This window comes from Trichoderma citrinoviride (genome assembly GCF_003025115.1).
Source record: "Trichoderma citrinoviride strain TUCIM 6016 unplaced genomic scaffold BBK36scaffold_1, whole genome shotgun sequence".
Taxonomy (NCBI): Eukaryota; Fungi; Ascomycota; class Sordariomycetes; order Hypocreales; family Hypocreaceae; genus Trichoderma; species Trichoderma citrinoviride.
The window spans coordinates 1,509,102-1,522,559 of NW_020194709.1; the positions used below are offsets into that span (position 1 = coordinate 1,509,102).

Here is a 13,458-nt window from a genome sequence, read left to right on the forward strand (position 1 = left end):
AGCCTTGCGGCTGACCTAGAGCAATATCAAGGGGCGATAGCCTTTTGGCGGCGACTGATTGGCGACTGCGATGGTGACGGTGAACTGCACAACGGTTCCGGCCAAGACACCTCCTGAAGTTTGTGGCGGATCAGTCAGGGTCCAGCAGAAGACACTGGATTGTGTGTCATCCCTGTCATCTCATGATTCTGTTGTGGAACTGGTCCAGAGACGGCGATTGTTTTCGAGCGAGAGACGACAGATCATCCGACTCGCTCTGAGAACTATGGGGAAAAAGAAGAAAGAAAAGCTCGGAGCATTGCTGTGGGACACATCCCGAACCAATGCAGTAAGTAGACGCGGTGCTCCATACTCTGTGCTTCGTAGCTGAGGGCCGGCTACTAGGTAGTGCCCAACTGGAAAGAGAAGAGACAGAAGAGGCAGTGTTGCTGCAGCTGAGCCCAGAAGCCGACAAAGCCCACTCGAAGAAAAATCTCGCAGGATGATTCCGGTTCTTGACTGAACTCAGAACCAAATTCATCTACCGTGCAGCTGTATGCGCATCGTGTTCGTAGTGAATGGGCGTCTTCACACGCCATTGATAGCCAGGGCGCGACGCAAAGTGCTGACCAAAGATCGATCGGCTTGCGTAAGATGGCGAATCGGGGACCCAAGCCAGCGGTTCCCAACCCAGCTGAAAACTTGTTAGGGCTGGAGGCTCAGCGCGGGTTGCATCCCGGCGATGCCCATGGTCGATCTCCCGTTCGCAAAGCTAGCTGGAATACACGAAGTACTTGGTACAGTGCATGCAATGCATCCTTCTCGTGCAGAATACTGCATCTGCAGAGCTGCACTGCATGCTTCGTGTCGATGTACAGTAGATTGCCTCTGGCCGCCTTGTCTTCCTTTTCCCGAGCGCTGATATCAGAAAGCTAGATGCCCGGGCATCTCGACTGCCAGACAAGTCGTAGCACCGCTCTCTAGCGGGGATGTCTGAGCGCAGGAAACCTCGAATCGATGTCGTTTGCTGCTGGCGTCTCAGTCTACTGCGTTGTGGCGGATGCAAGGGGGAAATGGTCTGTTGGAGTTTGCGACGCCCGGACGGAAGAGCAGCTTCACGGTTCGTCTTGCAAGGACACAAGACAGTCAAGATTAGCCGAGTCTAGCTCTTATCAGAGCCAATGCTGGAAACCACTGCATCCAAGCATTGAGGCATCCCTGGTGCGCCCCAAAGCCGCAAGCTGTGAGTGAGTGGCTGTTTCGCAGTGGAATGATAAGATCTCGGGTTTGATTGGCATATCAAACTCCGCTTCAACACGACAGTTGGGGAGAGTTGTCCAGAGAAGGACGGCGCCTTCTGATGGTACTGTATCCGATTCGCCCGTTCTTACTTGCACAAAATACCAGCTAGAGAAGCCAGATGCTCGACAAGATCTCAACGGCCATGCCGTCACTTTACTGTGCTGCTAATCACCCTCATTTTGGCATAGTTGAGGCGCGTGGATGTAGCAGAGAAGAGTAAGAGCACGGCGGCCCAGATTTGGTAGAAGCAAGTCTCCCTCAAGATGCGAGGCAAAGAGACATGCATGTCCGAACGTTTTGAATCTGTCGTGGGTGCAAACGGCGTACTTGTCAAAGACAAGGCAAGAATGCTACTGGATTTCAGTCGTCCTGCTGCAGTCTTGCAGAAGGTAATCAGTGACTCCTCTCTCACCCTGCATAACTTGATTCCGGAGAAATCTGATATCGTTTCCGCGATGCCCCGGTCAGAGTAGAATAGAGGTTGGACTTCTCGGCGTTCCTATTCCACTTGTCCATCTTGGTTCTCCCCTCTTCTTCTTTCCTTTTCCCTCCAGCTACTCCACTTTCGAGGAGATAGTTCCGAAAACCCTCGCGTGTGGCGCAGCTGAACTTGACCTCCTGGCGCTGTGCTACTGTACTTCGTACGCGGAGCAGCCATCCGCGAGTTGGCTAAGAAAGCGAGGAGATTAGTGCGGTGGCGCTTTGATGTCTGTGATGGCCAACCGAGTCTCGGCTCAAATAACAGAACGGGAAAGGTGGAGCAGCGCCGTTCACACGTGCCGTGTCCCGCTCTCCATACGACTGGGGGAGCCAAGCAACTCCGGGGGTTGAATTGCGGCGCCAGCCTTTGGTTGGATCTTGATGGGTGGGAACATTGATCTCTCGATGTGCCGGCGATCTCAGCCCTCAGCCGTTTAGCCCTGCAATCAGGGAGCGTGAGCCAATGCGTCCTGGCCACTCATCGGCCAAGCCAGCCATACCATCGCCATTCATGTCGTGCCTGGCTAGTGAGTTCTCAGCCCAGGCTTCAAAAACCCAGACGCTTCATAGATGTAGGTGGCGGCCAGCCCCCTCATCAACCCCAGCCGGTGATTCGGTCCTGCTGAGATCAATGCCTTCTTTTACCCCTCTGTCCCCTGGGATTCCTGATGCAGGTCTCATTAATCCACCTTCCCTGCTAGAGAGGAAGCAGTCTATACGCTGTCGCCATCCTAGCAGAGTGTGGACCAGGTTTGCTTCCTTGCATAAGCCTCCTGTGAGCTGCAAACGCATTCAGGTGCAAAGCAATAATCGTATGCCACAGATGGTTTGCCTTTTTGTATTTGGGCTCTCTTGGGGACATCCCGTTCTTATACGCGCGTACATATCGATATTTCCACGCCCCTGTGCGAGCCGTATAAGTACTTCACGGACTTTCCTGGTGCATCGTTGTATATCGCCTCATACTGGTCCCCCATTTGTTCATCAAAGATTGCATCCGCGGACATCGTCATGAAGCTTCTTTCTCTTCAGTATCGGCGACCCAAGAAGGTCGACGCCGAGATCTATCGCCAGCGTCGAGAGACGTCAGAAGAAGCTGAAGGATCTGTCAAGTCGGGATCATCTGGCGTATCATCCGGTATTCCAGATGCCCTGAGCTTTGATAGAATCATCAATGGCGGGACTTGTCCGGTAAGCCTGCGCAAAAACACTCTTTGCTAGTGCCTTCTTCTAACACTTGCTGAAGCCCATGGCTATCCGAGACTTCATGAATTATCTCGTCTATGTCGAACACGCGGCCGAAAATCTTCAATTCTACCTGTGGTTCAAGAGCTATGAAAAGCGTTTTGCCGAGGCCACAAGCAGTGAGGTTGCTCTATCTCCAGAGTGGACGCAGGCCATGGAAGACGAAGTTGTAGCCAGAGTCCGCAAAGAGCAGGTCGATAAGATGAGGCGCGAGCCCGCAGCGACGGCAGCCATCTTCAAGGGGACTGATTTCGAAAGGCAAGCCGGCGATAAAAGGGGCAACCCCTTCAATACTTCTCTCGAGTCTGCAAACGCCGTCTCGGATCACGACTCGCTGGCTGCGTCATGGGAGGTTATGACCGTCGGCGGCAACTCCAACGCTCATACCACATCCGCCGCCAGTTCGTGCACACAAGTTGCAGAAGCTTTCCAGGCGGCTGGAGCCAGACTTCCATGTAAGTCCCAGGAGAGAGGCACCTGTCCATAGATGAGAAGAAGGCTGTTGCTGACCATCTCCGCAGTCTCCATTCAGCCCTTTCACCAGGAGATCAACCGCATAATAACAAGCTACCTCATAGAGGGCGCTCCACGGCAGCTTAACCTGGCTGCGTGGGAGCAAAGGGCAACGGTCCATGCGCTCGCCTATACCACGCATCCATCAGCCTTCCGCATTCTCTTCAAGAGCGTTGACGCAGCGCTTCGACTCCAGGCACACCCCAACTTCGTTCGCTGGTCCATCTGCAACGGCAACCTCCCCCGTGTCTATTTCGCCCGGTTCCTTGGTGTCGCACTCATCCTAGTAGGCTTCATCAGCGCCATCATAATCACCTTGAGCAAGGCCGGGCGCGGCTACCGAGTTCTTCCGCTCATTGCCTGGGCTTTGGGAATGAGCACCTTGATTGCCGCCTACAAGGGCATGTGCGTCGTCTTGCACGGCTTGCATCACCGCCACGTCCGCCCCTGGGAGCTTTTCACCCAGGATGACGGCGAGGAGTTCGGCATGTGTAATATGGAACCCTTCGGTTCAAACAACAGCTATGAGGATGAGCCATGGGTGGTCAAATATCAAGAAAGGCACCTTGTTCGCAAGATCTTCGACCGCGAGATCTGGATTCAGGAGCCTGCCCTGAGGCAAATCCAGGATACCATCTTCTGCCAAGCATTGCTGGCAGGGTTCGGCTTTGGTCTCATTTGCATGGCAATATTCCTTGCCGTACCAGGAGGACACTTTTTCTAGAGACGTGGCATATGCTTTGAACAAAAACACAAAGTGTCTGAATTGTGCCTGTCTGTCTGTTTGTCTGTCATACCTGTCTTTCGCGTTCTCTCTTTGCCCTGCCTCGTCCGGCTGGTTGCATAGGAAAATGTGTTCCGTAAACAGAATTGGACATCTTGAAAATAAAAGTGAACTGAACATCAACGCCGCCTTGCGCCATTCATTGCCGCTATCGTACAATCATAGTTTTTGCTGTAACATAGCCGTGTCGACGTTCCTTTCGCAGTCACAATGTGTTCGCGGTTCACGTGAGACTGATGCGGGAGAAGAAACAACACGAAAGTTGACAATAGAAGAGGAAGATGAAGGAGGAAATAAGAAAAGAGAAAAGGGAAAATGGGAAATGAGAAACAGGAGACATGAACAAGACGATAGAAAGTGGAGGGTAGAGACAAGGCAAATCAAGGGGGCAATTTATGCCAGTAGTTGACCTGAACCTCTAATCTTTTCCAACTCCATCATGAACAAGCAAGGTAGTGTTCTCAAAGCATCATTGTCGAAATCAATCATCGCGTCCGTCATGATGAAAGCGCTTGTTTCTAGGTAAGCATCTCTGAAACATGCCCACAGATCTCTCAGGGCTTTGATATTGATAAACCGCGGCCAGAACGGCTCATTCTCCATCACGGCATCCACAAGCTGCGTGACAGCCGCATCAGGGGTCTTTGGAAACGTCGCGCAATCGGCAAAGTCGATCAACCAAAACTGCACGTGGCCTCGGACGTCTCTCCCAAGGACGAATTCGACGCCTCGAGCGTCAACACCGCAGCTCCAGTGAAGTATGGCGAGCGTTGCACCCATCGAAGCAGCAAGATAGGATACCTCCACACGCTCCGCGAGTAGGTGGTCCAAGTAAGCTGGGCGGTCGTGAAGGTCAGCGTTCCATGGATCGGACAGTGGTTTTGTATCTCCCAGGTAGACCTTTGCGAGGAAGTGTTTGGATTGACAGGTACTCAGAGCTTGGCCCTGTGCGCTACGGGTCAAATATCGTCTGATGAGATACTTGGTGTGGTGCTCATTCAAAGGGCGGATGTACTCCATGAAGTATCCGCTTGCGTCTGCAGGAAAGCCGTTCAGGTTCTTGAACGTTTCGGAACACGGTGAGGATGAGATGTTTGGATAGAAGCCTGAGCATTCAGGTACATAGGGAAGATCAATATCGAAGCCATGCATGGTCAAGTGCTTGGACATTGCTTTGAATGTTGTTTCAACATTGGTGTGGATCTTGTACTCCCTGAAAAGCCTCTTTGTATTCCTCGAAAGCTTCGTGACGCGAAATGGCGGCATGTTGGCAACATAGATCCATGCCTTGTCTGTCTGAGCAAGAAGATGCGCCTGCAGTGTATATCTTAGTACGCGGACAAAGAGGAATTTCTCACGAAAGGGAGACTGTAATATGGCTGATCAAGGAGGCGGGAGAGGACTAACATGAGCCCAGAATGCCGCAATTGAAGAGCAGAGGCACCTTGACATGACAGTCGACCTCTTGATCTTGGGCTTGATGTCGACTGAATTGAAGATGTCCAGTATGCGATCCATGGTAGGCCGTGTGAATAAATAACAGTTGATCGTACGGGAGGGTTCTGTAGAGAGCTGGCACTGTAACGGAGGTGTGCCACAGGGGAAAGTTGCCGGTGGACGCCCCCAGGAAACGGTCAACGATGGAGACGACGACGATGGCTAATATACCGACACTCCCATGCAGCCAAACGCCATTTTTGCATCATCACAGCCCTATCACTCCAAGACCAGTTAGTAATAGCCTTGGTAGCTTGATACATGTATGCAAGGCGTCCTCTTACTTGCAAGCCCGCTCAAAGACACGGTGAGGGGATGAAGCGGCATCTGTCGCTGAGGAGGGGCAGCGGCTCGCCCGGGCTGCCCTGGTCAAGCTCGACCAGGTGGATCACGGGGAGAAAAGGCAGATAGATGAAGCAACCTTCATCTTGTTGATTGGCTTTTAGACTCCTCGTAGTAGCGTCTGCCGTTGAGTGGTGGTTGTGTAGCCGGATGAGGGAACGATTGTCTGGGTGCTTGCACAGAGCAGGATTGCCGTGCCATCGTGATTGCGGCGCCGGGTGAATCAAGCCACTCTATTGGGACGTTCATGAGTTTGCTGATTGGGGCGCCGTAAAGTTGCCTGTCTAGCAGGGCAATATGTACAGTGAAGCAAGGAGCTGGGCTCCGTGGAGATCCTTAATAGAGACAGAAGCCTGGGAAGACGAGGCAGTTGTCGACAGGGGACGGCACTTGGCTAGGCCAGGTATTGGTTGGTAAGGTAGTGGAGGAGGTTGCGGTTTATCATCAATGGAGGAGTGCCGCCGTACAGTAGTGGGGTGGGGATGGCTTGCGTTGATTTAGTGTCAACGCCAAATCAGCGTAGCATGGTTGGCTTGGTGGACAGCGGCGATACGACCATTGTTGGTGGTGTGAGGAACGCTCAAGGGGAAAAGAACGAAGTTTTTGAGTTGAATCTGGAGGAGACGTAGGTACGAGACGATGGAAGAAGGCAATGAAGGGGTAAAGAAACAAAGTTTGCACTGCCGACGGAAGTTTAGAAGCGACGTATCTCGTACCTGTACTGATGTCATTGCAAAGGCAGGCACGCATCGTGATGTGACTGGAGGACGAAGCGAATTGGGTTTGGCAAGGTAGGTACGGAGCAGATAGAGCGGAGTGAGGAAGGAGCTCAGCTCGGCTCCGCAGCGTGAGGGGTTCCGCCAATGCCATGAAGCTTCAGATCGGTGTATTGGTCGTCGGAAGCTGGCAACCGTAAAGATAACGGCAAGGCACAAGGGGGCAGAACGCGTGAAGATAGAAAGGGTTGGATTCGTCTTGTTCGTGTGGTAGTGTCGTGAAAGCAGCAATGCCTTGTAGCGGCCCGTTCATAAACCGACTGTAGCCTTGTCTACTTGCCGCCGGAAGAGATGCTCGGGTGTGACGATGAAGAACAGATAACGCTTCGTGCCGTCATACCTCATTCCAGTGCTTTCGTGTCTCAGCCATTTCCCTATTCTCTTGCTTTCTCCCTAACTTTTTGTCCTGTTTATTTTTGTTTTTTCGTTGCAAATCAGAAAGGGTGTGTGCTCGTGGATGTGCTGGGACTCCAAGTCGATTTCCGCGCAAAGCATTCCTGCGGTACTGGTATTGGTTGGCCATATCTGACACCCTTGTGGAGGACAGAACAACGATGATGCCCCTCTGCTTGCTCTTTCGTGGTCTAGAAGCTGGTCTCGCCCTCGTGCCGTCTCACAGAACTAGAGATGGTTCCTCTTGTGCCGCGCCACGAGGTTGCTAGAACTTGGAGTGGCCAATGCTGGATTCACCCATCGCCTTACAGCTAGATGCGCCGGCGCTGCTAAGCGGACGGAGCCGATTGGAAGGTTGTATAGCGTCCTGGTCTTCGTCCGGAGCTTGCAGGAGGCGTCTTGCCTAGCAACTACTAGCAGCATGAGAATAAGACCACTATGCAGACATGGTAGCAGAACATGCATGCATGAGTAGCTCGCTGAGGATAGGGAACACAAGAAATTAGCCGAGAGAGATCGTTCTTGTGATCACTTGGAGGATGACCTCTGTTGGATTCTCTGCGGCTTTGATGATGCTTGAGCATGGGTAACACTTTGCCGATGGCCCTCTCCCGGTTAGGATCCCGTTGTTCGAGGCATCCACTTTTCGCCGTCGGCCGCCGCCCCGATTCCCAGAAGAAGCCGCCGGAGCTGTTACCTTTATTTTGCCCCAAGAGAAGGCCCCTCTTGCGAGCTGCTCATACTTATACGATACTCTTGGCCGTTAGTAACAGGACCTTGAGGATGATCGAGGCAGCCAGCAACTGTTGTCATAGTACTTGGTACCTTAATAACTAGCAGAACATCCGTGTACAAGCTTCTTGATGCATGGGAGTGCCTTGACCAGATCAATGGATTAACTCTCATCCTCCCGCTACAGATGAAGAAAGATAGTGGAGCGATGCCAGCGATGCCAGCGATGCCACAGTGATCGAAGCTGTCAGACACGCGGACAGCCATGCTTGAAGTCGGTGAGGGGGAATCGGAGGACTGATGCCGGATAGCTGGATAGCGGGAGCTCCGCTTTTGGGGTGTCAAATGGACGTGCTTGACAGATCGGGGAAGCATGCAATGCCGTCCGTCCGGTGGGTCGATCCTGATGTTAATAATGTTAGTAATAATGATGCTGCGGCAGCCTTGCCCCTTTAGGGCTTTTCGCCTTTTTTTTTTTTTCTTCTTTTATCTTGTTCAGTTTCATCGAGATGGGATGATGGGCGCTCTCGTAGAAGGGTAAGAGATATCGATTTTCTTCCCGGAATGCAGGGAGGACACAGTACAAGCATACACATCAACTGCTTGGCCTGCTCGATTGTCGTTTGTCTCTCCCTTTCAGTGATGGGTGGTCCGTTGATCTTTAACGAATGAGCAAGAATGAGAGCGGAGAGCTATTGGCGTGATACAGGTCGGGTAGAAAAGAAGCTTGAATGATTGATGAGTCTGTATGTGCGATGAGACAAAATGATGCCACTGCGAGCATATTGTGCCGACAGAGCGATAGAGCCAGATACGTAGGTACGGAGTAGTACTACTATGTATTGCGAATGGCTGCTTGCTCCTGCTGCAGGATGATTAAGTGCATACGCATACTGAGAACTTCAAGTTATCCTTGACATGCAGTCCGCATTGCAGTAGGAGAGATGAGTGTAACGACGTCATGCATAGTCCGCCCGCAGCAAATGGAAGCTGTAATACTCTGCCACTCTTGTTCAGTTCTTGCCTCGGTCAGTTCTTGCCGCGGGTTGCTATTGCCTTGAATATTTTTGAGCCATTTGGGCTCATCGACGGCAAGTGCGGGCTACTAGTAGTGGAAGGCCTGAGACGTAGATAGAATCCGGGGCAATGGAGAGGCGTCGCAAACCGACACTTTCGCCGGTGGCCCGAAGGCTGCCTCGGTCAGCAGCGGGTCGACGGAGTCAAAGCGCGCAGTGAAAGGAACAGTTGGGAGTCAGACGGAAGGCGCTGTATCGATAAGCAGCGCCCTGCTGTAGAGGTCCGAAGTACCCCATACCCATCCATTGTTAGCGAGGCTTTAGCGCTGGGAAGGTGCTCAAACGCTTCAGTGGAAGTCGAGGGATCCCCAAACCAGCCAAACAGGGGCCTCTCCGCGCTTTTGTGGGCGACAGCCCGAGTACGAATACCTACCAGCCCCGGACCCCATCAGCAGGGCGCGATCATGTCCTTCTACTTGATAGGTACGACGAGGGCTAACGGCATGGCAGTAATCGTAGCTGTGTCTTGTTTTATCAAAGGTAGTGGTACAAATAATGGTCGCATGCCTTGTGTTCCGCAATTCTTGAAACCTGGGGGCGTGCAACATTACGGGACGGAAGTTCAGGTAACGTTGAGAGCGACCGACTGCTTGCGGCGTCTTATTAGTCGCAGCTCCTGTACCAGTTTGTGCGGCGTAGATTCAGTACTTTTGAGCTTCTATTTCCCTAAAAAGGACGAGCCAGCAATCGGCTCGTCTGTACGTCGCTCATCTCATTGAACTGGCTATTTCCCTCTTTCTCTCTCATTATTATTTACTTCCTCAGATACGAAATACAAGACGAGCGCTGGAAGGAGAGAACAAGATTCAAATTGACAATGACGCCCTCAGTCGCGACCGAGGAGCCCTCTCCGGCTGCCCCGCCAAACCAAAATTACAGCCACAACCACACGAACAACAGCCAGAACCAGCGGCAGCGGCAGCGACATGACGAGCAAGAGAACGGCGACGACGAGCAGCAACGACGCACAGCCAAACGACCGCGGACGCGGACCATGACGTCGACCGAAGACATCGACAGCACCATCACGCGCCCGGGGAGCGTCAAGATCAATGTCACGGGCGCCTTCATTGTCGACCCGGACGCCTCAACGCCGACGCAGGCCAGCGACAATGGACGAGTCAGCCCGTCGCATCACGAGACAAGCGACATCCGGCTGCCAAACCACACGGCTATTGTCAGCCACATCGCAGTAGATGTAGGCGCAATCCCTTTGCCTCTCCCCTGTGCTTCCTTATGATCAATTGTCTGACCACAAGTGTTACCAATGGGTTCAGATTGGTGGCTCTCTGGTTAAGCTCGTCTACTTTTCTCGCGAAGTCGATTCCACAGACCCCGGTGGTCGCCTCAACTTCCAATACTTCGAGACGGATCGCATTGACGACTGCATCGAGTTCATGAAGCTGCTGCGTGACAAGCACAAGGCGCTCAACGGGTCCCGATCGCAGGAGCTCTGCGTCATGGCTACCGGCGGCGGCGCATACAAATTCTACGACCGAATCCGGCAGGAATTGGAGGTCGAGGTTTTGCGAGAAGACGAGATGGAATGTCTGATAGTTGGTAAGAGAGAAATAGCCATCCGCGGCTCCAATTTCTATGGCAGAGAATAAACACTGACCCTTTGTGAACAATCCAGGTCTCGACTTCTTCATCACAGAGATCCCCCGCGAAGTCTTTACATACTCCGAAGCAGACCCTATGCACTTTGTCAGTCCTCGCGAGATCATCTACCCGTATCTCCTCGTCAATATTGGCTCCGGCGTTTCAATGCTCAAGGTTACTGGGCCACGGTCGTACCAACGAGTCGGCGGCACTTCGCTCGGCGGCGGCACCCTCTGGGGTCTTCTCTCGCTCTTGACCGGGGCGCGGTCATTCGACGACATGCTGGCCGAGGCTGAACACGGCGACAACACCAAGGTAGACATGATGGTTGGAGACATCTACGGTGCCGACTATGGCAAGATTGGGCTCAAGAGCACGGCTATTGCCTCGTCCTTTGGAAAGGTGTTCCGCATGAAGCTGCAGAGCGAGGCCGCGCAAGCTGCAGCCGCAGCTGCGGGCGAATCGGGACATGACGATACTGAGCACAGCCATTCCTTCTCCTCAGCCGACATCTCGAGATCGCTGCTATACGCCGTGTCCAACAACATTGGCCAGATCGCCTACCTACAGTCGCAGATCCACAACCTCTCCGACATTTACTTTGGCGGCTCCTTCATCCGGGGCCACCGTCAGACGATGAACACGCTGAGCTACGCCATCAAGTTCTGGAGCAAGGGCGAGAAGCAGGCGTACTTTTTGCGGCACGAAGGCTATCTGGGCGCTGTTGGGGCTTTTCTCAAGAGACAGCCCGCAAACTGGGGTCGCAGGGCGAGCCTTGAGAACGCCGACGATATACAAGAATGGCGAAGGACGCTCAAGACCAGGGACGAGAGTACGACTAAGGATTAGGAAAGCAAACGAGAAAAGCGGAGGATTCTTTCTTTCCTCGTGTTTTTTTATGCTTTTCAAGTTTGTTCAATTTCATGTGGCGAGCTCTTGGCCACAGGCGAGCATGAGATAGATCTTTTCAGGGTTTTGCGTTCCGGGGTGGCGTGTTTGGGCACTATTCTTCCTTTGCCGTCATGTTTCTTTATTCCCTTTCTTTCTTCTGGTCTTCTACTTTCTTCCTTATCTGGTGTTGCTACGGCCGAGCTGAGTGCATAAGATGCATCGTTGGTGTTTAAAAAGGGAAGAAACTGGGATAAAATCTCCCAATCTGTATAACAATATTGTAATTATCATAGGACTACCTACGCTACCACCTTTCTTTGATAGAGCTGATAAGCATGCGCCAGAGTCGGACTCGAAAAGGCAAAACCCACCATCATTTCGGTGTCATATCAGATCTTAACTTTCAATGCCTGTGTTGTGCCGTGCCGCGCCGTCCCATATCTGAAAAGAGGCCGTATTCGTATCGTATTCGCATGGACACATTGTGCCAAAACGAAGAAAGGCTTGAAGTGGACGACGGATAATCTGCCAGGGTATCGATTGATATCATAGAACAACACTGGAAGAGGCAGGCAAAGCAGTGGTATGTGTTCTATTTCCCTCGTAATCTTCCCAAAATGTATTGTACAAGTAACGCCCAAAAAGCACTCCGACAGTGCAGCTCGAATCCTCATCTGAAAGCTTTCCGTGTGAGGGTAGATAGTCATACATAGGATATGCGAAGATCAAGTGACGCTTCTCCAATAATCCAGCCTTGTCATCGCAAAGGCATCAACAGGTTGTTCGTGATATGGCGGGCCGTTATCGTCATTCTCTTCCTCGCACCAAGATACTCCTCCTTCTATCCCTCATCTCGATGAGTGTGACGCCGTGCTCGTTTCCAGAAACCACAAAAGCGAGGAAACTTTTCATTGACATTGAGAAAGACCCGCGTCTTCATTTCTCCGCCTGGCCCTTCTCATTCCCCTTCTCCCCGCTCTGAACAGACGCCTTGTCCATCCCCAGCTTGGCCATCAAATTATCCATCATCTGCTCAAACTCCTTCTCATCCTCCGCACTGACCTCCCCCCCAGGCCTCTGCAGCGCCGCCCTCGTCCTCTCCCTCAGCTCCTGCACAGAGCTGAGATCAAACGCCCAGGACAGGCCCCCCGTCAGCAGCACCGCAAAGCTCGCCACGTTGAGAGTCGCCAGCCCCAGCGCGTGGACGCCCAGCAGGGCGCCCTCGGAGCTGTTGCCGTCCTGCGGGCCGGGGCTGTTGGACGAGTAGAACTTGGGAAAGGAGGCGCGCTGGCGACGGAGCACGGAGCGGCGGGACACGCCTACGGAGGCGGCAGTGAAGGCGGCGCCGAGGAAGAAGAGGCTGAATTGCTTGAGGGGGCGGGACCACGAGGCGGAGTATGCGTTGATGTCTGGTTGGCGCCGGATGGACTGAGGTTGTGAGGGAGCAGCCTCTTGGGGCGAGGCTTGTGAAGGTCCTTGGGACATGGCGGATGAGGGTGATGCTGTTTGGCTCAGTAGAGCATGATTGACGGTGTCTTTCGTTTCCTTTCCTCCGATAGATTCTCAATGGCCAATCAAATCGGGATCTTATTCTTTTCTTCCCCAAGGCTTGCTGTTGATGAGTTGTCGTTACTCTGAGATCGATTTTGATAGAAGCAATTTTCGCCTGGTAGTGCATATCCGCCACACCTTATCACTGTAGGCGTCAGCCGTCCGGTTCGGATAACTGCACACTAACGCCTTGTGGTTTCTGGGGGCTCGCCCCGAATGAATATCGGATCTTCTTCACGACTCACTCAATCCAAGGCCGGATGCCGATTTGTTGATGGATTTGCATCTGCTTTCA

At 52.7% G+C, this 13,458-nt stretch overlaps 4 protein-coding genes across 4 annotated transcripts; 2 read left to right on the forward strand and 2 right to left on the reverse strand.

Moving 5' to 3' along the window:
• Nucleotides 1-2,772: 2,772 nt before the first annotated feature.
• Nucleotides 2,773-4,243, forward strand: BBK36DRAFT_45511 (hypothetical protein; the record flags this gene model as incomplete). Its single annotated transcript, XM_024898094.1, has 3 exons — nt 2,773-2,952; nt 3,008-3,461; nt 3,528-4,243. The coding sequence occupies 3 exons, from the start codon at nt 2,773-2,775 to the stop codon at nt 4,241-4,243; spliced, it is 1,350 nt and encodes a 449-aa protein (XP_024753851.1).
• A 453-nt stretch (nt 4,244-4,696) lies between these two features.
• BBK36DRAFT_400 (hypothetical protein) lies at nt 4,697-5,821 on the reverse strand (the record flags this gene model as incomplete). The annotated part of the gene is made up of 2 exons (XM_024898060.1): nt 4,697-5,617; nt 5,711-5,821. The coding sequence occupies 2 exons, from the start codon at nt 5,819-5,821 to the stop codon at nt 4,697-4,699; spliced, it is 1,032 nt and encodes a 343-aa protein (XP_024753852.1).
• A 3,882-nt stretch (nt 5,822-9,703) lies between these two features.
• BBK36DRAFT_1133971 (fumble-domain-containing protein) lies at nt 9,704-11,599 on the forward strand. The gene is made up of 4 exons (XM_024892153.1): nt 9,704-9,726; nt 9,933-10,317; nt 10,397-10,679; nt 10,756-11,599. The coding sequence occupies exons 2-4, from the start codon at nt 9,937-9,939 to the stop codon at nt 11,568-11,570; spliced, it is 1,479 nt and encodes a 492-aa protein (XP_024753853.1). The 5' UTR covers nt 9,704-9,726; nt 9,933-9,936; the 3' UTR covers nt 11,571-11,599.
• Nucleotides 11,600-12,548: 949 nt separating this feature from the next.
• On the reverse strand, nt 12,549-13,097 carry BBK36DRAFT_1107735 (hypothetical protein; the record flags this gene model as incomplete). Its single annotated transcript, XM_024889288.1, has 1 exon — nt 12,549-13,097. The coding sequence occupies one exon, from the start codon at nt 13,095-13,097 to the stop codon at nt 12,549-12,551; it is 549 nt and encodes a 182-aa protein (XP_024753854.1).
• Between the last annotated feature and the right edge of the window lie 361 nt (nt 13,098-13,458).

Excerpts from the sequence above, each read along its gene's own strand:
- BBK36DRAFT_1133971 (XM_024892153.1), top strand. The coding sequence starts at position 9,937 with ATGACGCCCTCAGTCGCGACCGAGGAGCCCTCTCCGGCTGCCCCGCCA. Across the intron at positions 10,318-10,396 it reads TCAGCCACATCGCAGTAGAT|ATTGGTGGCTCTCTGGTTAA; the intron begins GTAGGCGCAATC and ends CAATGGGTTCAG. Across the intron at positions 10,680-10,755 it reads GATGGAATGTCTGATAGTTG|GTCTCGACTTCTTCATCACA; the intron begins GTAAGAGAGAAA and ends TGAACAATCCAG.